The sequence below is a fragment of the Arachis hypogaea genome, chromosome 3, assembly GCF_003086295.3.
Source record: "Arachis hypogaea cultivar Tifrunner chromosome 3, arahy.Tifrunner.gnm2.J5K5, whole genome shotgun sequence".
NCBI lineage: Eukaryota > Viridiplantae > Streptophyta > Magnoliopsida > Fabales > Fabaceae > Arachis > Arachis hypogaea.
In genome coordinates this window covers 8,045,901-8,073,832 of record NC_092038.1, presented here as the reverse complement: position 1 = coordinate 8,073,832, position 27,932 = coordinate 8,045,901, and the positions used below count along the sequence as shown (strand labels likewise).

Genomic DNA, 27,932 nt, shown 5'->3' with positions numbered 1-27,932 from the left:
TTTCCTTTATCATTACATTTTCACAAGATTAAATTAAATAAAATATTCAGTCAAATTCTTAGAGCAATTTTTTGGAAAAAAAAGAAGAAAAATGATAATAAGTTAGTAGGAATATATTTATTATTAATTACTCATTTGCTAGTAACAAATTCTTAAATAGAGTTTAAATTCGTGACAAATTAGATCTTAATCTATCGGGCCGAAAAATACCGCAGAAGCAAAACAAAATATTTATTATCATTTGAAAAAAGTATCAAATAGTGGGCAATACATTCAACTAAAGACGAGTGAGAGAGCTAACACCCTTATTAATACACAGATAAATGATTATAACAAGAAAAATAGTTATTACATGAATATTTTCTTGTACTTAATTAAAATTTATTCCTTAATAAGATACAATGCAAAACAATAATAATATCACTAATCGCTGATGACCATTTTCAATTGAAACTGAGTTGGTACTTAGGTGACCGATCAGGATTAAACACACCAAAATGTTTCTCACTTTCATCACCCATCTTCAGATCTTCATCAAACATAGCAAACAGATAAGTCTCAATGGGCCCATTGGGCCTCTTAACAGTGCCACCTTTAACATGACTAATCAAATTTTTATAATAAGTTCCAGCATTCTCAACCGTTGCCCCAACGTTCCCGGCAGAAGGCCAGCCACTTTCCGACACAACAACATTAACATTGTTGGCGCCTTCTTTCTCAAGAGCGGCATAAAGAGCATCCAATATGGCATCAAACAAATTAGTGTACCCAGCATCATTCTTATCTTGTTTAGTAAACAAAGAATAGTCTAAGCCAATACTTGGGTTATCTTTATAGGCAAAATAAGGGTACACATTTGCAAGAAGTGGTGATCCGTTACTCACTAGGAACTTTATAATAGGCCTTATGTAATTAATCGCGGCGTCACTGAAAACGCCGCTATCTGGTGGATAAGCAGGACTAGCTACTAAATCTGTTTTAATTGCCGTTGAGACTTTAATTTGTAAATTAGCCGAATTAATTGCGTTTTGAATATTCTGCATTGCTTGTAAAACATAATTGGAATAACCATCGTTGGGTTCGACTTCGTTACCAACGGCAATGTACTTAAATTTGACATCTGGCGAATAGGCTTTGATATTTGTGTTGACCCAATTAGCGGCGGTTGTGGCGTCGGTAAGGGATTGGAGTTGGGCTTTTGGAACATCAAGGATTAATTCTATGTTTGAACCTTTGAGGGCTTGGAGTGTTGCTTGGTCTGGATCATATATGCGCATTCTTGTGATTCCATTTGATTTGTATAAGTCTATCACTCGTTGCTGACTTTTTGGTAAGTTGTCTCCATTTCTTCCATAACACACTCCTACCTCAGCACCTGTATGCATATACATATAAGAGTATAAAAATTAACTCTGAGGTGAAATTTACGTGCAAATATTTTTATATAAAATTAATATTTAAAAATAATAAAATAATTTAATAAATTTGTCTAAATTATTGTTTAATAATTTTTAATTATCAATTTTATATAAAAATATGTTTTAAGTCTTAATAAAAACCACTATAAATGTGTTAACGAGAAAGCAAAAGAGATAATTTTTTATTGAAAAATTAAGTTTTATATTTTCAATAAACTTTTAAAGTATTAAATGTATAAAAAGTATCAAAAATAATTAATTTTACTGTTCTAACTTCTAATTAGCAAGTGTCTTGTTAAGTGTTGGTTTCTCACCTACCATAGTTTAATTAAAAAACATTGAAAGGAAAAAGTCTAATAAACATATTAAACTCTAGCTTGTGTTAAATAACTAAAGTAAAAGAGATAAACCGTACTATGTACCTGTAAGTTCTAGTTGAGTGAATGATAATATTCCAAGAAGCAGCAATATGGCAATCATGGCGTTGTTAGTATAAAGCAAATCTCAGTTTTAGTACTCTGAATTGATACCCTTAGCTCCTTAGTTAGACCCCATATATATACACACAAATTAAGATGATACATAATGTTGAGAAGGCAGGAATACCCTACAATGACAAAGAAGGTTTTGGCCCCGTCAAATACTCCAAACTCCATTTAGATTTTATGTTTGACGAAAAATTCCACACCATTCTCCCTCCTAGCTACGTGTAACGTGTACAATAATGCCACACATTTTGTACTAGTCTAATTCTATCAAATAACGTAACCCCAAAGAAAAGTTAGGCGTATATTTTTGCTCTAATGCATGCTATATATGTACCCATTATTTCTCTCTAATTAGATTTAAGTATTATTTGTAAAATTGTGTACGTACTACGTATAAAGAACGCAATTCACTACTACTTTTCAAAATATTATAAAATGTTATAGTAAATAGAGAGAAATTGTATTTGTATAATTCGTTAGTACATTATCAAATAATTCATAATTCTTCAGTATATAAAAAAAGTATTTTATGTTTTCAGATTTTTTATCGATCATATTTAATACCAAAAATTAAAAGTGCATATATTATATACAAAATGTACACAAAGTAATCTAAAAAATATTTAAAAATATCAGTCTTATCTTAATACTCTGAAAAATTGATATGCTTTGCACCTTAATTAGACCACCAATTCTTCCTCCAAGCCCAAGCTACACGAACAATTCCACACATTTATTATAAGTCTAGTAGTTCTATCAATTTAAAATAACTTAACCCAAAAGACAAGTTAGTTTTTTTCCCTCTCTTTTTCGGGAGACAACAAATTCTAAGTTTGTTAGGCTGCATCTTGTACTTATACTAGGTATCCATATACTGTCAAATACATTATCTTGTACTTATACTATGCATCCGTACATTGTCAAATACTGTTCTGTTCTAATTTAAAAGAAGGATAAAAACGATAATAATGAGCAAAGTAAACTAGTATTATAAAATATTGAGAAATACAAAATTAAAAGAAAAGTAAGTAAAAATAATTAACAGTGTGTGTAGGTTTTTTTTTTTTTATGAGAAGAGGGTGGGGGGGGGGGGTTGATTAAGAACCTGTCTTAGGGTTGCAGACCGAAACCCAACATATTGGATTATTTTATTTTTAAAAACTGAATATAGAAAAACCACTTTAGATTATGGCCTCTTTCTCTTTAGCCTAATTTGGATCAATTCAAATGACTTAACTAACTTGCTGGTTATAGAGGCTCAAATGATTTGCTGAATATCGTATATCAGAAAAAAAATATACTGAACAACAACAAAAAAAATAATAAATAATAGTTTTGCGAATTAAAAAAATAACTATTTACCTAGAGTAAATAGTTAAATTGATTTTTGAAAAATTACGCAATTTTTAATTTGGTCTCTGAAATATTTTTTTAGTCAAATTCATTCTCAAAAGATTTTAATTTAGTCACGTTAATTTTTCTGTCACTTTTTACGTTAACGAAAAGTGACGTGGCACATGAAATTATCTGTCAGTACATCTCTCTACATCCTCATTAGCAATCAGCACAATATTTTTATAAAATTTGATCAAATTAGTCCCTAAATAACAAACTCTAATCCCAAAATGTTGCATATATATCCCCTTCCTATACAGTGTAGTTGCAGCGATTCAAATGGCAAAATTTGAGGTCGCCGGCATGATGGCTCGCGAAGATGGAAGTCGCAGTGGTGGAACTAGTCAACTGTTAGCTATTGAAAATGTTTAAGCAACTAGAATGAAACCCTAACCCCTAAACGATTGTCAATTTCAGCCAAAAAACACCAACAAGAAACAGAATTTAACAATGGCACAATCCTAAAAAAAAGTTCAGCAACAGGAAAAATAAATAAAAAAACTTTCCTTCCACAAAATTGAATTCCACAAAGAAAATGCAATCCCCAAAATCAAACAATAAAATAAACACTAAACATAAATAATGATAAGGAAAATTGATAACTAGTGCTCCTTTAATATTCAGAAAACCAGAACTCTTGATCAATTTTCATGAATCAACAAAGAGCAAAATCCTAACCCCACAATTGATTTCCAATTCCAACAAAAAACACTAACAAAAAATAAATTTTCTCAACGGCACAACCCTAAAAACAAGTTTAGTAACCAGAACAAAATAAAACCTTAAACAACGACAAAAATGACCGTCAATCACATCTTCAATCATTGCAAAGTCACTCCTCAACGTTGAACTCGCAAACACGCTGCGCTGGATACTTCAATCGGCGACTATGATGAAGGATTCTTCGTCTTCTCCTCAGCGACGTCAAAAGGAAAATGAGAGGGAGAGTCTTGTAAGAGAAATAGGGACGTCGTACCGGATGTTTCAATCAGCGACAAGGATGAAGACTTCTTCATCTCCATAGCGACGTGGAAAAAGGAGGAGAGGGAGACTCTTCGTCTTGTGTGTTATTGTTCCTTGTGAGTGAATGGAAGTGAGAGATCAAAACGATGTAGTTTAAATCACTCCCCCCACCCTTAAAAATGATGGCGTTTTGATGTTGATCTATCTCTTAACGAGTTACGTCACTTTCTGTTAATATCGTTAACGTAGAGAGTGACGGAATAACTAACGTAACTAAAGTAAAAATTTTTGGAGATAAATTTGACTAAAAAAATTTTTTGGATACCAAATTAAATATCACGTGATGTTTGAGAGATTAATTTAACTATTTACTCCCTAAAAATATTATGTGAATTGCGAGGATGAGGATGAAAATAAGAATTTTAGTCCAACATATTTAACTAACATAATATAAAATATTTTAAACTTAGTTAAGATGTCAGTGTATTCACTTTGTCAAATCATGTTTTTTTATTATTATTTTATACATAACACACTAAATATATTCAAATGTAATTTAATAATTTAAAAATACATAATTATATTTTTCAATAGTAAAATTTTTTTATAGAACAATGTTAGGCTCAATTTTTTAGTTATGGACCCGTTAGTGTGCTTTTCCCGAATATGGAAATAGGGAGTAATAGACTAGAAGGTGGGACAGCTTTATGTCATTTTTAGGTGATAGAATTTAGAGGGTCCGACTTCTTTGTTAAGCAAAAAATAAACAAACAAATCGAAAGTTTACGACTTGTTAATAGCTGGAATTTGAATTTTAACAATGCAAAATGGATCGTGCGTTATATATATATATATATATATATATATATATATATATATATATATATATATATATATATAAAGCTGAAAATGAAATTGTAGGGTCCGAGTTTCTTTTTTTTAATATTAATTTGAATCTGTCAATGGTAAACATGACTCCGATTTAGGGTTATTGAAAATATAAAAGTGTGCAATTCGTAGTCTCAGATTCCGTATTTTTTTTCAAGCTTGCTCGTCTTTTTTCTCTAGTTCTCTGCATTTGTATTTTTCTCCTTCATGGTATGTAATCCAAAAATTTGTTAGTGTAGTTTCTGCTATTATTTAGTAGAGCGAGAAAAATGGATAATAATGTACTTTTGAAAGTGTATTATTTTAGATGATAGAGTATAAAAATAATACACATTTCTATTCCGCTTCTAACAATAACAACAACAATAATAAACTTCCTAACAATAATAATTTTAATTATAAAATATTAAAAAATATTCAAAAAAACTTACATCTAGTAAAAATGATAATAATTCATAAATTCAATTTCTAATCACAACAATAATAATTAACCACCTAACAATAATAATTATAATTACGAAATATAAAAAAATTAAAAAATTTTTAAAAAAAATTTACGTATTTTAGATGACTGAGATAATGTATAACATGAAGTTCAGGATAATCAACATTTCTAAATTTTTTTCTTTGACATCTTCAGCTTGCTATCACCATGTTGCTATCACCTGCAAGTTTGGAGGGTGGAGAAAAGAAGAAGACGAACTGATAATGAGTGTTGTTTGGTGAAAAGAGTAAGGCGAGAATAGATGGTGAGTGTGGGGGCTTAATGTTGGGTAGAACACCGTTGGGGGAGTCAGTTGAGCGCGACAAGTGGCAGGGAAACACTTACAACAGACCGTCGAAATAGTATCATACAAGACACAGGGTCTGATTTATGGTTTACCTGACATCAAACTCAGGTGAAGCACCCCCCTTCTCTATAACGACGTCCAACACATATTATACTTCCATATAAAAATAAAAAAGTGTCAATGTTATCTCACTAATAAAATTTATTATTTATGGATAATATTTTACTAAGATTCTAATAGTATAAAAATAAAATATTGTCAACTAATATTAATAAAAAATAAGAATGTATAGGATCAGGTTCAATCTAAAGATGCGAGTTTAGGCCTGAATTTCTTTGGTAAATTTTAGTTTAGTTTCAAAGTGACTTAAGTTAGACCTAAGAAAAAAAATATCATTAGAAAAATCACTCAAGCAAGTTTAGGTTAGAGTTTGAGTCATTTGACCTAGTCCAATGAAAGAGTGGCTAAACAAAAAATAACATACACACTATATTTAATCTACTCAAGTCTCAATTAGAACATGCCAATAAATTATAATTTAAATAGCATATTTTTTTATATTTATCTAAATATTTATAAGTTCAAATCTTACTTCTAATTTAAAAAAAATAAAAATCTCAAATAAGACATATCTCCCACTTTGCGGCCTTTGCTGTGTTGTTGTTTCTTAAGCTTACACTGTTTCCTGAAACTTGCATATGTTTCATATCTGTCCTCCTTTTTTCTTTTCAAGTTCTACTAGATCTATTATAGTGAGTTGTTTTTCAAATTCGTGTCTGTTCCAGATGTAATTCCCTCTTTTCTTTTATAATACGTTGTGGTGAAATATTGTTTAATTTTTGTTGCGAGTTGTGACTAATGATATTGTTTATATCTATTGTTTGATATATATTGTATATGATGTTTAAATCTATATATAAATAGAAAAAGTATAGGGAGCCAATGGTCTAAGCGTACAATGTGTACAATGGAAGTTTAGGAAGTATTAGAGATATGACCATTAGTGTTACATTGTCCTGTCAGGTTATGCTTTTGGGATGAGTGGGTTCATGACATGGTATTAAAGTTCTAGATTCGAAAGGTCAAGGGTTCGATCCTTTGTGAATTCCAAAATTAACTTAAGTTTTTAGGATGAGATGTTTATTATCCCTGGTATTCGGATGGTTATTCTGGATAGTGTGGGTGATGTTCATTTTATTCATAGACCAAAGATTTAGCCTATTGTACACATTGTACACTTGGACCATTAGCTCCCTAGCACTACCCATATAAATATGTTGATTTTGTTGCTGATAAATGATGATTTGGTAAAAAAATAGTCTGAAATATAAAAGTTTTGTCGGATCTAAGATTGGATATGAGATTAAAAAGTATATTGGGTCATAATTTAAAGATGAGTTTGAGTCTAATCAAATTCTAAACAATCACTAAAAAGTATTAACCCTAATATTTCTCTATTTTATATTATTAATTATTTTACTACCTATACCAAAACATGATTAAACAATTTGATTAATTATATATACATCGACTAAATGCGAAATGTTATATATTGCTAAGTCTACATTATTAAGAAATTTGATAAATTATATATACAATGACATTAAAATTTAAATACTAAATGCATTTGATTGATGCTAACTTTTACTAAAAATACATTAACCCCATTATTTAACAATAATAAAGCAAAATAGATCTAGAGAGAGTTAAAAGTATACTAGGTTTTTGACAAGATTTACTTTTAAGATTTGAGAATTCGAAATCTAAAAAGTGTGAACAAATCATAAAATATTCTCTTAGCAAAGTCTTATACTTTCCCTTGTACCCTTTATTTATCCAAAAAACAATAATAATAAAAAAAATAACAATTGGATAAATAATTTTTGGTAATTAGATTAAGACATTTTTGAGACACATCTTCTTCTTTGTGGGTTTGCATTTGGTGTTTTCTTTTTCAAAATTTTCAATCATTGGCGAAAACCCAAACAAGCAACGATTATTAGACACGCACCCCAGAATCAATCTCCACCGTCCATCAACAATTTCTCATGACTCCTCCTCCGATCCCAACGTAATATGTCTTCTCCGGCGCCGCCGTTATATCCCGCCCTCTCCGCCGCCGCACCTCCACCGTGCCACGATCTCACCTCTCGTATTCGCGCCGATTATCTCTTCTCCCCTTCCGATTCTTCGAATTTAACGGTTAAACGCGATGGAAGCTTTCAATAGCGACAAGAACAACGCCGCCGCTAGTAGCAGCGATGGTTTCTCGATTCCCAACGCGCCTCCGTCGGCGTTCACGTTCACGACCTCTTCAGCTTCGGGCCTTTCGAGACCGCGATTGGTGAAGCTTCGTAAGCACAACAATGCCCCTGCTTTCACTCCATTTCGCGACTCTACGGCTCCGGTTACGGCGGCGCCGGCACCGTTTTCCTCCCCTAGATATGGCTCATTTCCCTTTGGAGGTAACAGCAACAAGAGCGGCGATTTTGGCGCGGGTTTGGATAAAGGGATCAGTGATCAATTGAGGAGTCTTAGTATTGGGAATGCGGCGAAGAAAGTTGAGGGCTTCGAGAAGGTTGGTTGTTCTTCGCTTTTTGTCGATGATAATTTTGTTTTGAAAGAGATGAGCAAGTTGAATATTGATCCGAACAGAAGTTTTGTTGAGTCGGAGCTGCAAAATGAGCTGAAGGAGAAATTGAACACTGGAGAGGCGCATAAGAGTGGTGATTCTGTTGCTGAGAATTCGGCTAATGCGGTTATTAACCAGATGAAGAATCTGAATGTGAAAGAAGAATCTCAAGTTGATGGAATGAAATTTGGGAAAGGAACAGGGACAGAAGCGATTCTATTGAGGGAGATGGAGCATTTGAAACTTGTGAATGAGAGCAAGGACTCTAATGAATCGCATTCTCACAATCGTTTTCAAAAACCAGTGGAAGAAACTAGAGTGTCTTCATCAGCACCATCTCCTATATTTGGTGGCTTGAATTTTCAGCCTCAGCCTGTTGGAGGTGCCTTTGAAGCTACCAAGAGAGATGAATTTGAGTTTGTCTTCACGGGGAAACAAGATGCTTCAGGGTTGTCTTCGGTCGAGTTTAAAGCGCCTGTGACGATGCCAAAGACTAATCTTTTTGGAGGTGTTGATGAGAAATTAAAGTCTAATGCAAAGAAGGGAAAAGGTGGGAACATGAAAGTGAATAAAAGTAGAGCGAAATTGAATCAGTATGCCTCCCCAACCCAGCCATGGAGTGGTCAAGGTTTTGTTCTGAAGGACAATGTTCCCCAAGAGAACTCTCAGGGTTCTCCAAATGCTTATTCACCAATGGATGTGTCTCCATATCAGGAAAAACTGGTTGAAAACCAATGCTTGAGTGAAAATTCTGTGGCATCCAACAGTGAGTCATTTAGTATTGATAGCAACTCTATGGTTAATGATTCAGAACAAACAACATCGGTTGATCCTATAGATGAAGATCTAATTGCAGCTACTGAGTGCTTGAATATTTATGGGGGAGAGGTTCCATGCAGGGAAACAAAGGATGGAAACTCTGAGCATCCTATGCATGAAACTAATCGTGTTGAACACAAACGGAATGACTCTATTTCAGAGTTTGAAACTGAAAGCTTTAAGTCTGCTATCGATGAACTGAGCGTAAGTGTTGAATCTTGTACATCAGCAGAAACTGAAGCCGATAGTAATAGAATGTTGCATCAAAGTCCCGTTTCCAGTCCAAGAAATATAAGTGGATCTGGTTTCACATTTGCTGCTGCTCCATCAGCTGAAGTTCAATCATTGAGCCCAAAACGGCATTACAAAAAGAAATCTTGGCTAAATTTCGGCCATGATACTTACAACTACACTTCAAACATAAAGGTCCCTTATTCATCATCATCCGTGGCATTTTCTCCCCTTTCTACAACTTCATCTCTTTTCACATCAGGCCCTGGTCCAAATGCCAAAGTATCTTTGCCTCAACCCAAAACAAGGGATTCTGAGTTGAATAAGGAGCAGGGGCTGAAGGAGACTTCTTCTGTTTCTGCTGCAGCCATTGCTTCTCAGGAAGCCTGTGAAAAGTGGCGGCTCAGGTGAGTATATATTTTGACAGTTTGTGCTATTTATTATATTTGCAGGCGCAGTCAGTTACTTGATATGTACTTATCTTTGGATACTGCATTACAATTTCTTCCTTTTAAGGTTGTTTGTCTGTGTAACAAATTAGATAACTTCAAATTACTTTATAACTATTATCTCATTCTGCTTTATACCAGAGGAAACCAAGCCTATAAAAATGGAGACCTGGGTATGGCTGAGAACTTTTACAAAGAAGGAATTAGTTGTATTCCTAAAGAAGCAGCACCTCGGGGCTGTCTTAGGGCTTTGGTGCTGTGTTATAGCAACCTTGCTGCCACGCATATGTCTCTTGGTAGGATGAGGGATGCACTAGAAGATTGTATGACGGCTGCCAAAATAGATCCAAATTTCCTCAAGGTGCAACTTAGAGCTGCAAAGTAAGTTTCATTTCAGCTTCTGATGTTATAGTGCATAGTGATTTAAGTTGTATATATTTTAGTTTTGTAGGACAACAGAAGGCTTAGGATATAATTGATCACAGTTATGGTTTTGTAGGGTGGAAAATAGTTGTATAAAGGTTGTTGGGTATAGCTGAAGGTAATGGTGTTGTGCAGGCACTGTAAGATTGATGGCTACTCGAGTGCTGTGACACTACTAATTTTATTTTTTATTCATCTTATAAGGAAAGAACAGATCTAAATAGACAAAGAAGCATGATGCCTTATGCCTTATGTGTTATTTATAATATGGAAATATGCAAGTGTATAGTTTTAAATATTGATAGCTCCCACAATATCTTGAGCACCTTCCTAGGTCCTACAATTATTTATCTAAATACAGATTACATGTTAAATAATAGGTATATACTTTCCTAGGTCCTACAATTATTTGCCTAAATACAATTTACATGTTAAATAATATGTATAGTTTTAAATATGAGACAGATGATTATATCCGTTAAGTCTTTTTATTATTTTTCTTGTTTAAGTTGTTACCTTGCCCTCGGGGAAGTTGAAGATGCATCACAATACTTCAAAAAGTGCTTGCAATCTGGAATTGATGTTTGCGTAGATAGAAAAATTGCTGTGGAAGCCTCCGAAGGCTTACAAAAGGCACAGGTTTGGTTATTTTATAATTATTGTGAATTTAATGTTGTGGAGGCTTCAATTATTAGCGTTACGTTTTTGTTAAAGGCTATTTATTAGCTACAGGTTCCACATACAATGGTTTAATGTTGAAACCTCTTAAATCCAACTTGTTTGACACTTTAGATTATATTACCCATCAAGTGGTACAGTTTCACAACAGTCTGAAGTTCATTTTTGTCACTGTCGGTAAATTAATTTTTGACATTAGTGCTGCCAAGGTTTTTCAGTTATAAATTTTGAACTGGACAGGGTCTGAAGGTACCTCCCTTTCTTCCTTAATTGACTAGTGTTTCTATCTTTAATGTATGGCAGAAAGTGTCAGATTTGATCAATCATTCTGTTGAGCTTTTACAAAGAAGAACATCCTCCGACGCAGAGGGTGCACTGGAGCACATTAATGATGCACTGATGATAAGTTCACACTCCGAAAAATTGCTTGAAATGAAAGCAGAGGCTCTTTCAATGGTTGGTGCCTCTTGCTCTTAGTATGCTGGAAACTTGTTAAAGCTAAGATAATGTTAAAAGTCGGCATAAAGCTACATGTAGTAATATACTGTTTTATACCAACTGTGGCTAATCTGGCTAATCTGGATGACTTTTGCTTCAAATATCAGCTGTGTAGATATGAGGAGGTGATTCAGCTGTGTGACGAGACCCTTGTTTCTGCCGAGAAGAATTCTTATCCATTTGATGCCAGTACCCAAGTCGCATATATGGATAATGCAGAAAGCTCAACAAGATTGTACTTCAGATTATGGCGGTGCTCAATGGTGGTTAAAGCCTACTTTTACCTAGGAAAGCTTGAAGAAGGTCTTTCTTTCCTGGAGAAGCAAGAGGAAAAGTTATCTGCCATAAACAAGTAATTTTACTAACCTATGACTATTTAACCTTTCGTGGACCCTTCAAGAGAGAACCCAGAAAAGGCAAAAAGGGATTGAATATAGGGAAATGATAATGCCATTTCCATTTTTGATAATGCCACTCCACACATGATCTTTTTACATTGTATGTATGCATGAGTTTGTAGAAAAAAGGAGTAGTATCATCGAAATAGGAGTGGCAATATCGATTCCCTTGAATATGTAATAGCAGCTTTTCTTGTTTGTTTGTTTTTATTTTTATTTTGTGGTTTTTAATCATTCCTGAAGGAGTGGAGGCAAGGTTTTGGAACCACTCATACCACTAGTTGTAACTATACAAGAACTTTTGCGTCACAAGGTTAGCTTATATTGTCTTTCATGCCAAATTGTTGTTGATTATTTACTTTATCACTCTATTTTATAGTAAATGGTGCCGGGAAATTTTCTGCCCTTTTTCAATATAACATTACCATTTAATGCAAGTTAAATAGGTAAAATAGTAGTTTTACTTGACCGAACAAATTTTTTTAATTTAAAAATTTTTCAGCTTCAGTTTTATTCATCCTGTCCTTTCTCTGCAACATGGAATTATTTATTTTATTCATTTATTTTTTTTATGTGAATCTATTTAAATGCAGGTCGCAGGGAATGAAGCATTTCAGGCTGGAAGGCACACAGAAGCTGTTGAACATTATACATCTGCTTTATCTTGCAATGTGGAGTCTCGTCCATTTGCAGCTGTCTGTTACTGTAACCGTGCTGCTGCATATAAAGCATTAGGTCAAATAACTGATGCTATTGCAGATTGCAGTCTAGCTATAGCACTCGATGGAAATTATTTGAAGGTTTTTTTTTTCTTTAACCTTGAACTGAAACTTTGCCAGATATTAATATTATCCATGCTTGATAGCAGGTTCCCCTAGATGCTATCTTTGTATTGTTGCAAACTCTCTACTTTGTATATGTATTTTCATTTTCGAAAATTTATTCTTTTTGAACTCGGACTAAATGAATGATTTTATTTAGGATTTCAATAAATATATGTATGAAAGATATGTCTTCATTACTCATGCAGGCACTTTCTAGGCGTGCAACACTATATGAAATTATTAGGGATTATGATCAAGCAGCAAGTGATCTTAGGAGACTTGTCTCCCTCCTTAGTAAGGAAGTGGAGGATAGTACCAATCAACCTGGGTTATCTGATCGGTCAACTAGTTATACTAATGACTTGAAACAAAATCGTATTCGGCTTTATGAAATAGAGGAAGAAGCCAGAAAGGAGATCCCTCTTGATATGTACCTCATTTTGTAAGTTCTTTTCTTACTATCACTGGCCTGTTTATAATAACTTTTCATCTGTACCAATGCAATCCCATGTTACAAGTTATCAAGATCAATTTCTTCAATGGCACCGCCCCTCTACCTTTCTGATAAATTTCAATGGAAAGGCTATAAGCATGCAAATTGTCGACATCTTCACATTTATCTTGAAAATATGCAATGTCGATAGCCTAGAAAGGTTAATTGTATCTGGGGGAATAAATCAGTGTGCCAGTCATATCTGTCACTGATGGTGTGTCTGCTGTTTGATGTTGGCAGGGGAGTTGAGCCATCTGCTTCACCATCTGAAATCAAGAAGGCCTATCGGAAAGCAGCACTTAGACATCATCCAGACAAAGTAATTTTGATTGGCCACTTGGGTTAATGCTTATATATTAATATTCGTGTTTTACCATTTTTGTTTTATTCTGTAGGCTGGTCAATCTTTGAGAGATGATGGGATATGGAAGGATATTGCTGAAGAAGTACATAGAGATGCAGATAGGCTTTTCAAAATAATTGGCGAGGCGTATGCTGTCCTATCGGACTCTGCCAAGGTATTGTGTATATTCAAATAACAAATTTTAAAAGTCTTATAAACATTGTTTATATTGAAGGATTAGTGATGCAAATTGGAATATATTTCTTTGGACTTATACCACATTGCTTAGATTCTAAATATTATTAGAATGAGATGTTGGATGGACATGAACCAAGTTGCAAGGGCCTTGGAGCATAATGCGTTGCATATTCATTTTATCATTGCATTCTTGCAGCGGGCACGATATGATGCGGAAGAAGAAATGAGAAATGCCCAAAAGAAACGCCATGGACCTATGCCTAGACCTAGTGCGGATGCCCAGTATTACCCATTTGAACAAAGTGGCAGGAGATCATGGAGAGAGGGTCGGAGATCATACGGTAATTCTGTTCCTCAGTTTTGAACCTGGCCAACAAAGTAGGAAATAAGAAAAAACCGTGAAATTTAATCTGGCTAGGATCAGGATTACAGTTTGACTTCACTGATGTTGGGCCAAGTAAGGTGATATTTTTTATCTGCTGCACTTGCATGTGCATTTTGAGAAACTCAGTGATGCATTCATTCAGTTGCTATGCTGCTTGAGTCTGGAGTTTCAAGAGAGGTCCAACAGGCACCTAAATTGGCGAATTAAACACGAGATCGGAAAAGTTTTGCTGGCCAATGTTTCCGGTTGCTTTGGGAGAACTTTTCTCTGACAAGAGAAGAAGATGTGATTTCATTCTAAGAGCATTTGTTTATATTTTTATTTTTTTTTATGGCTGACCATTACTTAGAGGTAGGTTTCGGTAATTAAGCTTGGCCAAGATTGAAATTTTGCTTTTATGATTGAGGTCTGATTTTTTTGTTGGTTTTGCAGATGTAAATTTTATAGACACACTTGTCAGAAAGTCTATACTGAGATGTACAGATGAAATCAGATTGTAATACCACTTCTAAGGTTGTAATTACGACTTATGAAACCACCAGTTGCAATTTTGCTAACAAAGTAATTTTTTAAACCATTGGTTTTTTTTAGGACATCCATAATTGTTTCAGGAACATGTAATTCTTTTTATTTAATTAATTTATTTATTTTAACATAAACATGGTCAAATCGACATCTTAGTTCCGTATAACATAAGAAAGTTATAGCTTCATTTCCATTAATCATCTCTCATGGACTATACATTCATTACATTGTACCCCTATCAGTACAACAAAATAATTTTACTGAATTTCACGTTTGGATCCCAGCTCATACGTATATTCCTAATCCGTGCTCCTTTGGATTTGTTTCAATCGTCCATGGTGATCTGAGTACTCAGAAATGAAGAGAAAAAAAGCAAATAAAATGGTATAAATAAAAATTTCACAAAGAAAGTTAACAATAAATAACTTTTAAAAGTTCCACCTGTTCATTACGAAGTTAAATGTACCCTGGCTAGCACGCTTGAGAAGAACTTCTCTGGCCTCAATTGCAAGTCCTTGAACCTGCATATAGAATTTAATTATATAATTATATTAAGATTAAAAGAAAAAGAAAAAAAAATACTTTTGTGGTGAAATGTTCATGTTATAAGTCTAAAATGTGCCCCCCCCCCCCCCCCAAAAAAAAAGAAAACACTGTAAATGCAATAATGCATACCTCATCAGGAAACCAAACACCAGGCTCTGTGCTTCCTTCTAGAATCGCAAGTGCAAATGCAGCTGTTGCAATTCCTGCAGCTCTGGAAGAACGTACACTAGCATTAATTGTGAGTGAATAAATATTATCACTTTCATTGTGATAATATCATTCATAAAAGGGTCATTATTATAATAAGCCTTGTCATAACTAATAACATACCATATATTCAATCCGAGTTTAAAAATTTTTATGGTGTACCATATATAGTACTTCAAAACATTAAATATACCGTAACACTACTTAGTACTTACATAGCATCCAAAGAAATTATATACATAAATTAAGAATGTGTCAAAAGCTAATTTAAATTTAGAGTCCTGTTAGGGAGCCAATAGAATATTTGTACAATGTGTATAATGGGCTATATGAGTTATAAAATGAACATCATCAATAATATTCAGAATAACCATTTGGATGCTAGAAATAATAAACATCTTATGTCATAAAACCACTCATCCCTCGTGACCTTTCAAATTTAGAGCTCTAATACCATCTCATGATACCACTCATCCCAAAAGCTTACACTAATAGAAAAAGGTAACACTAATGATTATATCTCTAATATTGAATCGGACATCTTTAAACCTCCATTTTACACATTGTACAAATATTCCATTGGCTTCCTACGTACCAAATGCAAATAAAGTTGCAATTTTATTGTTGTCAATGTAAATTACGTGGAAAGTTTCCTGTGACTGAAGATGGCAACCCTGCTGCGGTCACTTGCACACTCCAAATCAACCTGTTAAGAACATCTATAACAACAGTTCTGCCATTTTTGAAAAGAAAAGAAAATTAAAAGAACGATTAAAGGAGCACTAGTTTCACAACATTTCTACTTATTTGCCTCACCCTCATTGATATATGTTCCCCGACAATCCCATCAACTGCTTCGATTAAAGGACCAAATAATTCAACCAACCTTCCCACTTTACTCCTGTCTCTCAGAAATTCCTGCATCGTTTACTCAATTGTGTGAAGGAAAGAGAATAACATATACTCCTCAATTATATTAGAAGTAGGCAGAGAAGAAAGAAAACAGTGGAGTTAGTTTCAGTATTGCTCGTTGATACTCAGGGTTCTGGTTCAAATAATAATTATTATAAGTCTCCCGCCTCTTTGAAACAAGATTTTTAGGTAGTTTACAACACTGCATTTGAAAGAGAGGCTGAGATTGAGAGACAGAAATTGAGATAAAATGTAGTATTATATTTAGTTTAAGATAAATGCGAAAAATGAAGAATAAATTTAAAATTTGAAAAGTTAAATGAGAATATTTAAAAAAAAAATATTAAAATTTCAATTTCCAATCTCAGAAATTTAAGTTCTTTGTATTTCTACTTTTTAGAGATACTAAAAAACTTCAAATCTAAAATTTTAGTTCTAATATTTGACTATCAAACATAATACTAAATAGTAATTATCCAACTCAATTCTAATATCTCATCTAAAAACAAACACTACATAAATACGTGATATTTCTCAATTTTTGAGCTCAATTTCAAAATTGAATTAGAATCGCTTCATTTTAATTTTAATATAATTTCAGAACTTATTTAATTCAATATTTTTATACTATTCTACAAATATTTACGTTCTTGATAATCATTTATGGGTGGTATTATCATATGATGTGGTAGATTAAATCATTAAACACGGCTCATACCAATTGAAACTAAGATTCCAAATCCAACCAAAGTACTCTATATCGTGCTAAAATAATTAACAACAGCAAATCATAATATTTTACTTAATTAGTGTAGTTTGTGTTCACTTTTCAGCTCTAATTGGCACCATTATTATACATATTTCAAGATATTTTAAAGGAATACTGTTAGCAACAAATTAAAGCTTGTGATTCAGGAGCATACCAAAGGAAGAACTTTGGTCAAATTCTCCATTCCCCAATTCCAGAAAAATGGTGCTGATCCAAATCGAGCACTAACAGTTGGCACTCCTAGATTCTCATAAGCACATCTAACCTCTGGTAAATTCCTGAATACCATGATTGAAGTGGAATCTTAATTTTCAAGAGTAAAAGCAAATATTTAAGGATAATTAAATGGAAAATTGTATTTGGAGAAAGATTTAACTTTGTTAAGTAAACCAAGTCTATCATCCACATGTTTCTCTTTTTTTCACATTTTTTTTTTTATTTTTCGTAAAATACGATATGGTGAATGATGATGTGTTTTGTGTATTTTGATAAAAATGTATCATTTTTTCCGGATATGATTTTATCAATTAAATCAATTAGTCGGAGGCTTTGTAAAGAGCAGGATATGATCTTCACAAAAGTTACATTTCAACTTTGCTAACGATATGAAAAAGGACATAATTATGATTTAGTATTATTTTGTTTTACAAACAGTTTTTTGCTAAGGACGAATATGTTCACTTAAAATTAAAATTTCTAACCGCTATAGAATGAGATTAAATTAAATTATGATTATTATTTGTTAAACCTAATATATATATATATATATATATATATATATATATTCTAAAAATAAATTATTTTTATTGAAATCTCATTAAAAAGATAACATAGTGTATTCTATTAAAAATTTATGAAATTATTTTATTTTATACCAATATATATATATATATATATATATAATAAAACAATAATTACACCTTTTAATTTTTCAAAAAATACCATATTATGGAAAATAGTTTTTTTCTCCTTACCATAATTTTAATACATAGAAAACTTAAATATTTATCATATCCAAAATAGTTTTTTTCTAATAAAATGTTCTCTTTAAATATATTCAAACACAAAATATTTTTCAATTTTTAAATAAGTACTTCTCTTAACTGCACAAACAAATAAGCCCTACTTCAATCTTGAAAGACAGGATAGTCAAAACCAAATTCTAAATTTTTTTCTATTATTAAAGATTTTGATACTATATTATAAATTATTTCTCTTAAAATATATAAATAGATTTGATAAATATTGAGTGACAAGTGTTTTTTTAATAAAATCTTTAAAAGGTTACTACTTTTTATAAAATATTAACAACACATAAGTTTTATAAAACTAACAAAAAAGTTTCAATTATTTTAAAAAAATAGAATTTTTGTATAAATAACACATAAAAAAGAGAAGAAGCAACTTAAAAACATGTTGAAAAAAAAAAGAAGAGAAGAGAAAAGAAAAATGGAGACTAAAAAAGAAAAAGAAAAAGAATACAAAATTAGATTTTTTTTGGATTCTTTTGAAGTTCTTATGAGTAAATAACGACTTATTAGTTATTACAGTAATGTTAGAAAAAAATTTTAAATTTATTTTGTTTAATATTTATTTATTATAAAATGTATTAAATAAAAGTAAAAGTAATAAGTTTTAACAGTTTTTAGTTAATATTTTTTGTTATAAAAAAATTCGATAATTTTATATTTATTAAGATAAAATACTTTCGATATATATGGAAAAACTTACATTAGATAAACGTCTCTTTTGCCAATTCCTTTTTCAAAATCAACATTGAGCTTTCCACTGTATGGCTCCAGTTTGACCTTTTCTCCTAGTTGAACATTCCAGCTTTATTATTTACACATTGATTGGATGAATAAATAAACAAAAAACAAAGAAAATAAAGAGAAAATTATATATCTTTATATACTTGTGTGTGTGCATAACTTATTTCGATCAAGAGAAAATGAAGGGGGGAAAGTGTTATATTGAAATATATTATAAAAAGAATTTGTACAATATAAATATAATTAATACGTGAAAAAATGGTAGTATTTGATGAACTTCAATTTTATTTGTGGAATAAAAGATAAATTTTGAACAAATAATAAAATAATGATTTAATATTTAGTCAAAATTAATTTTATTTATTAAAAGTAAATGAATTAAATTTAACCGAATACTAAAATGGCATATTCGCTAGTTAATTATATTACTTCTTTAAAAAAAATAAAAAATATAGGAAGATAATAAAAATATTAAATAATGTGTAAGTAAGTTTAGTATCACATGATATTGATTTACCATAACTATCATTACTTATTAATATCTTTAATTGTTAGTGTATTTTATAATTCTTATTAAATTGTCTATTATCATCTTTAACTGCGATCTTTAGTCTTATATTATAAATTGTTTAGCATCGATATGTCATAAATACCTAAGTTTAATTAATAGTAACTGGGTATATTAGTGTCTTTTTTGCATGTTAATAAATATTATTATCTATATATTAATTGTTATTACTTCATTTTGATCCGAATGCAGTTAGGAAAGATGTCCCGAATAGATCGTTTCACGAAGAAAGTCCGTGTAGACACAGCAGCCTCAAGTAGGATTTCATGCAGCTTCAACTTCGCAGAGAGCAGACTGTCCAATTCCGCCGCCTAATGACAATAGTGTCCCCGAATTTTCGTTTTTACGGCCCTTTCGTCCACCCCGCAGCGAACCACGCTTGCACGAATGATGTTCAAAACTCGGAGCCGGACGCCGAAGACTTAGACCCAGAGGCAGATAAAGTAGATTTTTTTGACCAACATGTTGATAACCTGTTTGCTGCATCGGATGCTCAGAAGCGCAAGGGATGCAAGACCACTGAATTTTGGGATGTTAAAACAATTAGTATAAAAGAATTTATTTAATTCTATTTTTCATTCAGCTATTTTCCTATGATGTCATTGCAGCTTGGCTCCAATGGTAACTAACACAGAATGAATATGTTTTACAGAATTCGATGGCATAATCAAACAGGTTAAACTGAGTGTGAAGGAAGCTATGAAGCCACCTAACGAAAGAAAGATCGTACTCAGATTTAACAGTGCACTGCAACCAGTTGGGGATGAAGCAGGTCTATTGAGCAGTGTTATGGGACTGCTAGGATCTGACTACACCAAATTCTCAATCTACGAGAAGGACTGGAGAAAGGTTCGCACCAAGGACAAGGTCTATAATGAATGTGTAAAGGTAAAATGTTGTTTTTTTTCATACCATTCCAGACTCATAATTTGAACACTACTGACAACTTAATATTAATATTGCAGGAAATGTTCCATTTTAAAGAAGAAAGTAGAGGAATTATCAAGCGTATAATATTCAAAATGCTAGAAAGGGCTTGGAAGGAAATGAAGAACAGATTATACCATCACTGCTATGACTCGGAATTTTCACTTGAAGAAAATATTGAAAACCGCCCAAATGAAATTACTGCGGACCATTGGAGATGGTTTCTCGATTATCACAATAGCAAAGAGACACATGTAATATAGTTTTATTTCATAACAAAAAAAGTCTATTTATGTCACATTGAGTTAGTCAGAACTAGTGTCTAGTAACTCTTAATTTGATGGCATGACAGGATAAGTGTAAGAAAAATGCTGAGAATCGATCAAAGCAATTTTACACCCACACTGGCGGATCGAAAAGCTTGACAAGGCTGAGAGAAGAAGAGGTAATCTATTTTTGAGAATGTTTTTGGACTATCTCTTCCTCTACTTATTCACTTTGCCATCATTATTGGTACAGTCGGAACGATAAGGGAGGAGAGTTAGTAGAGGAAAGTTGTATCTCTTAACGCACAAAAGAGCTAATGGCTCGTATGTCCATGATGCAGCTCCAGCTATTGGAGTAAGTAATGTGTTGAGAATCGGGAAGTAGTTTCTCCCATGTTTTAGTTTTTTAAATTTTATTGGAAGTCTGTGCAGTTAGCGACTAGCTAATAAATGCTTATAATTGCTTATCCATGTGTGTAGGAAAGAATTGAGGCTATTGAGCAACGTGATGAATCCTTTAGACTGTTGTCTCAGAATGATTCGCTTGCTCAAACTCTCGGAAAGGAGCACCCGGGTAGGGTGCGTGGCATGGGGTTGGGGCCTACTTCTAGTCAAGTCTTCGGTATAACTTCCCATGAGCCGAGAAATAGTTTTGAAAGGGAGGAGACCCAAAGGGTGCTGCTTGAACTACAAACAGAGTTGGCAGTAGAGAAATTAAAAAGAAAGGCAGTGGAGGATGAAGTAGCAGCCGAGAAGACAAAAAGAGAGGCAGTGGAGGATGAAGTAGCAGCTGGGAAGGTCAGGATGTAGGCAATGGAGAGTGCTTTGATATGTCTACTTCAAGGGTAAGGCAGGAAGCTGCCATCAGATGTCGCCGCATGGATGAGTGCGTTGGTGGGACAGAATAGAAAGTAGATCTTAAGATTGTGGAACCTTTTCTTCTTTCAGATATACACTTTTATGTTGTTGATTATGCAACTCTTAGTAAGGAGTACACTTTATTGATATTCAGATAATTATATTAATTAAATTAATGGTTTTGCTATTGTCGTTTACCTTGCAATTTATATTTCGGGATATAAAATAATTTAACTTACAAATATTAAGAAGGATTTAAAAAAACGAAAAAAATGTACATTAAAATAAAAAACAGCGCGGATTTTCAGTGTACAGTACAGTATTTTTGCGGCCATTTTATCGAAAAATAACGGCAGTTGCGAACTAGCCGTTAGAAATTTGAAAATTCAGGTTAGGAGATAGCGAAACCGCCGCCAGTTAGATTTGAAAAAACATTGGCCGTTAAATAGCAGCGTTTTCAAACCGCCGGTGATTACATTTGAACAAAACCGTGGCCATTAAACAGCGGCGGTTTCAAACCGACTATCATTTCGTGTGCATCACTGTTGTCCAGATCGCGGCGGTTTCAAACCGCCACTAAACATTGCGACGCTATTTTTGGGTTTTGCGGCGATTGTGCCAGCGGTTCTTGAGAATCGCCGCAAAATTATATAACCACCCCCTAATAGGCGACGCTTAACAAACCGCTGGAATCCCGTTTCACGGCGGCTTAAAACCGCCGTAAATCACTCTAATAACTGCCGCAATCTCCCGTTTTCTTTGTAGTGGTGAATAATGGATATGTTGGATGTTCAATTTAAGGGATAAGTATGATTTTGGTCCCCAACGTAGATGCTGAAAATTTATTTCGTCCCCGATCTTTTTTTTCGCTATAAAATGGTTCCAAAGGTTTCAGTTTGTTTTAAAATCGTCCTTTTTACCAATTTTATTTTTTTATTACCAAATTATTCCTCATTAAAAAATTATAAAATAAAATAAATATAAAATAAATAAAAAAAGGAAAGAAAGGGATACAGAGAAGCAGGGGGTGGGGAGAGAAAGAAAGGGGGCGAGAAATAGGGAGGAGGGGGGAGAGAAGGGGTCCTCGCCGCCGCCGCCGCTCCTCGTCCTCGCCGTCGAGCCGTTTCTGCTCCTCCTCGCCCTCGTCGTCGTTGCTGCCGTGACCTCGCCGTCTCCCTTGCCTCCTCCAGAACTCTAACGATGATGACGACGATGATGATGATTTTCTGAGTTTTGGGTTTTTGTTTTTTGAGTTTGAGTTCTAGGTTTGTTTTTCTGAGTTTGAGTTCTGGATTCTGAGTTTTGAGTTCTGATGATGATGATGATTTTTTGAGTTGAGTTCTTGTTTTTTTTTTTAGTTTGAGTTCTGGGTTTGTTTTTCTGAGTTTGAGTTCTGGATCTGAGCTCTGGGTTCTGATGAGGATAACGATGATGATGTTGATTTTCTGAGTTTTGGTTGGTGTGATGTAGATGGTGATGGAGTGGCAGTGGGTGGGGGTGGTGGTGGTGGGTTCTGGTTCTGAGTTCTTATGATTCCATTATCCATGGTGGTGGTGGTGGTGGTAATGGTGGTGGTGGTGGTGGGTTTTGGTTCAGCTTCGCTTGTTTCTGCTGTGCTTTTGCTTGTTCTTCTGCTGGTGCTTTGCATGATTTTGGAGAATAAGGGATAGGGGCATTTTGGTCCGAAGGACAGTTTTAAAACAAACTGAAACTTTGAGGACCATTTTGTAGAAAAAAAAAAGACCGGAGACGAAATAAATTTTCGGCCTCTACGTTAGGGACCAAAATCATACTTATCTATTCAATTTAACAAGTATGCAGATGATTATGTTAATTCTTAGTTGGATGGTTATTCATTTTGATTCCATTTATTCATGCAAAGTTAATAATGACTGAATGTTCAATTCACTAATTGTGCAGATGACTATGTTAATATTAGAATTTAAAAAGTAATTTGAAAGTAAAATATTTTTTACTTTATTAACTCAATTCTAAAATTCATTTTTTATACTATTTACAAAAATTATTATCTAACTAGCAAAATCCTTTAAAAAATTACTCTAGGTTACGGAAATCCAACTTCTCTAGTGCAATTTACACATATAAATTAAATAGAGAAACATCTTGTTAGATTATCATAAACAAGATTTTGCTATAAATGTATCCTATATATATATATGACTGGGTATTATATTTGTGAATAAAACCAACTTAATTCTAAAGTACGATGTTTTACTCAAACAAACATACGTCATAGCCTACTAAATGATAAGTGTGAAGGTTAAAACTTATATAAATACCAAGATTTAGCGGGAAACTAAAGGCTCTAATATCCAACTACATAGATTTAGTAGGAGCAGTAATCCTCTTCTAATGCCCACCTTGTCACCTTGAATAATGCTATTCGTATGTGAAAATTTGTTATTAAAATCATTCATTAATATATTTATGTATAAATATATATGTAGTTTAATTTAATTTAATGTGTTTTTGATAGATAAGACATAAATAAAAATATTATGTATAAAAATGCTGAATTAGCATATTTTTATATTCATCTTAAAAAGATACAAAAATACTAATAATAAACACAACTTAATTTTTTTTATTATTTGTATTAATTTTTTATAATTATATTATTTTATTATATTTTTCTCAAATTTTTTAAATAAAAAATAAAAATAAATTAAATTTTTATAATTTATTTTAGTTTATCAATAAACAAAATATAAAAACACTAAATTTTATATTTCTATTATTTATATCTTATTTTTAATATTTTATTTTATTCTATTTTTACAACCAAATACAACATTATATTCTAATATTGGATTACGTACCAAAATTTGGTAGGAACAACAATATCCTAATAGGCTTCTATCATTTATAAAATTTTTAAAATTTAATTATGAAATGAAATATAATGTAGATAAAAGCATAAATTATGCAGGCACCAACCTTCGCTATATGCAATTACTTCCTCTCCCAACAAGAGGAGGCTACCAAGCAACACGGCTGGACCAGCACCACCAGTTCCAGATATATAGTAGGAGAACCTGTGAACCAACAACAACTTATGTACGTGCATTCGAATACACATCTATCTTCTAATTATTTTCGACTATTAACTTTATATAAAAATAATAAAATTTGTTTTTTTTAGAATTTAATTAACATATCTTTTTATTATTATTTAAATTTTTTATATAAAATATAAGAATATGTGTTTTTATGTTATTCTTATTTTTAGTATTTTATATTTTAAAATTTTATTTAAAAAACTTTACGTAATGTATATATTTGTTGTTTTTAATAAGGGAGCCACTAAGATAAAGTTGTCAAAAATATTTTTTTAAAATATTTTTTAATAATTAAAATTTAACACATATAATGATATAACCAATTAAATTGTGTTATTTTTAATAAAATTAAATCGAACAAATCAGTTTAATCGAAAAACCAATAAACTAAATTTTGAATTGGTCTAAATTAATATTTTCTTATAAAAAATAATTACAATATTCTTGTTATAAAAAATAACTAAAATACTTTTATTAAAATTTAAAATTTTTAAAATTAATATATATAATAAAAATATTTTAACTATTTTTTATAATAAAGATATTATAGTAATTTTTTATAAAAAATAATATTAATTTAGATAAATTTAAAATTTAATTTATTATTTTTGGATCAAATTAATTTATTTAGTTTTAACCTCATATTAATAAAATAATATAATTTAATTAGATATATATATTAAATTTTAATTATTAAAAAATATTTTAAAGGTGTTTATCTCGTTGACTCCCTTAAAATAATTGCAACGGTAAGAGGCTGAGAGATAAGGATCATGACCTTAGGCTTTCTGGCTTATCTTGATCACTTTCACGTAGTGCAGCGCGGACTAGCTCTGCCGCCATGACTAGGAAAGTAGTTTGAGTGAGCGAGTGAGTAAAATTATGAATAATCACATACATAGCAGTTAGAAGTTAGAAGTTAGAAGCGTACTTGTGCTGAGTCCAGGGCATAATCCTCCGGTAGTTATGGCCGGAACATTAGCGCCTAATGCTCTTCTCATAAAGGACTTAGCACGCCACGCATACTTTGTGTCATCGCAGATATCAACATATGCCGTCTTGGTGTTTATGGCTGCTTCAAGCACGCTGCATTTTTCTTCTTTTTGGAATGGCCCCGCCGCATGAACCACAAGATCCACCTCTGCATTTTCATGCTTGACTTTTTTATTGACTAAATAATTAAGAGTAAGTAAGACACCAAAAAAAAAAACTAAGAGTACGATACCTTGAAGAGCATTTCGGAGTGAATTTTCATCATTCATATCAACCTGAGAAAAACCAAAATTGCCCCCCAGTTTTGCAACCATAGCTTCACCTTTCTCCCTGTTATTGTTACCGTGATTTAATTGAATTAACGACTCTTATTCACAGTTAGTAAACTAATTAATTATTGTATATAACAGAGAGAGACCTGTTTCGACCGGCGACGACGATGCGGAGGTCAGGGCAGAGGTTGGAGAGTGCAATGGCGGTGGATCCACCGACCCGACCCGTTCCACCAACGATCAAGACTCTCGAGTTGCGGGTTTTCTCCGGAAGCTGAACCGTGTCAACGTCAATGTTGCTTGTTTGGAGTTGGCTCTTGATATTGATTTTGGAATTCAGTGGCAACCATTTCAAATTGGAAAGCACAGAAGCTGGCGCCATTGAATTTGGTTCCGCGCCAAGTGAATGAACACAATAACTAAATAACAAACTAAGTAATTCACTCATCCAGTTTTCTTTCCTTCTAATATTTTATATAGGCGATGTAGTATGTGTTAATAGTTTCGGGTACATATTTATATTAATGAATATGAAAAGTTGAAAACTCAAATGATTTAACTGATTTTATTAAATTTTTAAATTTTTATCTAACTACTTTCGAGTATTAATTTTGGCCATATGAAAAATATGGGAAAAACGACGTTACCAAGTGGAAGAATGTCTTTGCTTCCACGGACACACGTCATTTGTTTATTTACAATGTACCTAACTATGGCGACGCGCACATGCACATGCAGTTTTATATTAGGGTACAGCAACTTCCCAAACCTACCCCCAACTCTCTCTTGTTTATTGAAGAAAAAAAATGATGTTTAATATTTTTTGTTAATTGAAAAAAATTCACTAAAGTATAACATTTTAAAGATTTATTCTATATAAATACATTATAAGTTCAAAAAAATTATATTTTTTGTTTTTTTTATAATTATAATTAGAGAACTATCAACTAACTAAGTAGATAAATTGCAATAATTTCTTTTTAAGATATTTGATTTTTCAAGTAATTAATACAATTTTACTAACAAAGAATCTTTGATTTTTCAAGCTCGAACTTGAAAACTTCTTACAAGAGTATTGAATCTCTCGAAAAAATTAAATTGGTATAGCAAAATAGAAAATTAAACCAACTTTATTTACAAATATTAATAAGACCGAAAAAGAAAAAATGTAAAAGAGACCGAAAAAGTATTTTGTGTATATATATATATTGTCTCAATACAAAAAATTCATACACAAAATACTCTAGTATATATATATATATTAGAGTACTTTTAGGTATATATCATAAAAATCGTAAAATCTATGAAATCTGTACAATATCACTTTAAAGATTTTTTGTGGTGAGTATGAGCGATGACTCACTATAATTAGCCGTTTCTAGTAGAAAAGAAAAGGAAATATATAAACATGTGAAGAAAAAATAATGAAAAAATTGTTAAATATCTTGTTGTATTGATTTAGCTTGTGTTTGTTACATAAGAGAATTCCTGTTATTTTTGTGGGCAGATAAACTAGGAGGATCTAATAAATATGTGACAATAAATTAATAAACAATCATTTGAATGATTCCAAGTCTTCAAATTAATAATTAATATTTTTGTAAGAAAAATAGAGCTGAATTAAATTACAAAACTCTTCTTCCTCTATATATGCTGTTTGGCATCACTTGCCGTTAGTTTACACATTGCCCGCGGAAAAATTCCACTTGCTAACTTTCTTTTTTCGGATTTTGTAAATTTCTGGAGATCTCAACATCTTGAAAATTTCCATTCACACGCCAATATAATAAGATATGTGTATCATCCTTCATAAACTTCAAAGCCTGATCACATTTTTTATTTTGCTTTTTGCATCATGAGGAAGAAATATTTGCTAGAATGACATCGATGGGAGAAATATTTTTATCTTAGCGTGTGCCCATT

At 32.2% G+C, this 27,932-nt stretch overlaps 3 protein-coding genes across 8 annotated transcripts; 1 reads left to right on the top strand and 2 right to left on the bottom strand.

Annotated features, from left to right (window-relative positions):
• Positions 1-207: 207 nt before the first annotated feature.
• LOC112789254 (glucan endo-1,3-beta-glucosidase) lies at positions 208-2,051 on the bottom strand. Its single transcript, XM_025831072.3, has 2 exons — positions 1,841-2,051; positions 208-1,375 (listed from the first exon to the last, which is right to left on the bottom strand). Exons 1-2 carry the CDS (start codon positions 1,896-1,898, stop codon positions 444-446), a joined length of 990 nt encoding a protein of 329 aa, XP_025686857.1. The 5' UTR covers positions 1,899-2,051; the 3' UTR covers positions 208-443.
• A 5,794-nt stretch (positions 2,052-7,845) lies between these two features.
• On the top strand, positions 7,846-14,888 carry LOC112789252 (uncharacterized). Of its 2 annotated transcripts, XM_025831069.3 has the most exons (12): positions 7,871-8,521; positions 8,599-10,032; positions 10,216-10,455; positions 11,007-11,136; positions 11,479-11,631; positions 11,781-12,025; positions 12,315-12,384; positions 12,665-12,871; positions 13,102-13,337; positions 13,629-13,707; positions 13,784-13,906; positions 14,126-14,888. In XM_025831069.3, exons 1-12 carry the CDS (start codon positions 8,490-8,492, stop codon positions 14,291-14,293), a joined length of 3,117 nt encoding a protein of 1,038 aa, XP_025686854.1. In that variant the 5' UTR covers positions 7,871-8,489; the 3' UTR covers positions 14,294-14,888. The 2 variants fall into 2 exon arrangements, with proteins under 2 accessions (XP_025686853.1, XP_025686854.1); XM_025831068.3 differs by having other exon boundaries at positions 7,846-10,032.
• Positions 14,889-14,916: 28 nt separating this feature from the next.
• On the bottom strand, positions 14,917-27,383 carry LOC112789253 (uncharacterized). Of its 5 annotated transcripts, none has more exons than XR_003196221.3 (12): positions 26,156-27,383; positions 25,970-26,067; positions 25,676-25,885; positions 25,523-25,589; positions 24,623-24,720; positions 19,005-19,089; positions 17,428-17,551; positions 16,409-16,510; positions 16,234-16,325; positions 15,515-15,596; positions 15,281-15,360; positions 14,917-15,182 (listed from the first exon to the last, which is right to left on the bottom strand). XR_003196221.3 is itself a non-coding variant. In XM_025831070.3 (12 exons), the coding sequence occupies exons 1-12, from the start codon at positions 26,455-26,457 to the stop codon at positions 15,125-15,127; spliced, it is 1,371 nt and encodes a 456-aa protein (XP_025686855.1). In that variant the 5' UTR covers positions 26,458-26,675; the 3' UTR covers positions 14,917-15,124. The 5 variants fall into 5 exon arrangements, 1 of the variants encoding a protein (XP_025686855.1); XR_011879485.1 differs by having other exon boundaries at positions 16,188-16,325; positions 26,156-26,675; XM_025831070.3 differs by having other exon boundaries at positions 16,234-16,298; positions 26,156-26,675.
• Positions 27,384-27,932: the final 549 nt, after the last annotated feature.

Coding starts and splice junctions, on each gene's coding strand:
- LOC112789253 (XM_025831070.3), bottom strand. CDS start 26,457: ATGAGTGAATTACTTAGTTTGTTATTTAGTTATTGTGTTCATTCACTT. Junction 26,068..26,155: donor GTCGTCGCCGGTCGAAACAG/GTCTCTCTCTGT, acceptor TAACAATAACAG/GGAGAAAGGTGAAGCTATGG. Junction 25,590..25,675: donor ATGCCCTGGACTCAGCACAA/GTACGCTTCTAA, acceptor CTACTTTCCTAG/TCATGGCGGCAGAGCTAGTC.
- LOC112789252 (XM_025831068.3), top strand. CDS start 8,156: ATGGAAGCTTTCAATAGCGACAAGAACAACGCCGCCGCTAGTAGCAGC. Junction 11,137..11,478: donor AAGGCTTACAAAAGGCACAG/GTTTGGTTATTT, acceptor AATGTATGGCAG/AAAGTGTCAGATTTGATCAA. Junction 12,872..13,101: donor TCGATGGAAATTATTTGAAG/GTTTTTTTTTTC, acceptor TTACTCATGCAG/GCACTTTCTAGGCGTGCAAC.
- LOC112789254 (XM_025831072.3), bottom strand. CDS start 1,898: ATGATTGCCATATTGCTGCTTCTTGGAATATTATCATTCACTCAACTA. Junction 1,376..1,840: donor CACTCAACTAGAACTTACAG/GTACATAGTACG, acceptor ATATGCATACAG/GTGCTGAGGTAGGAGTGTGT.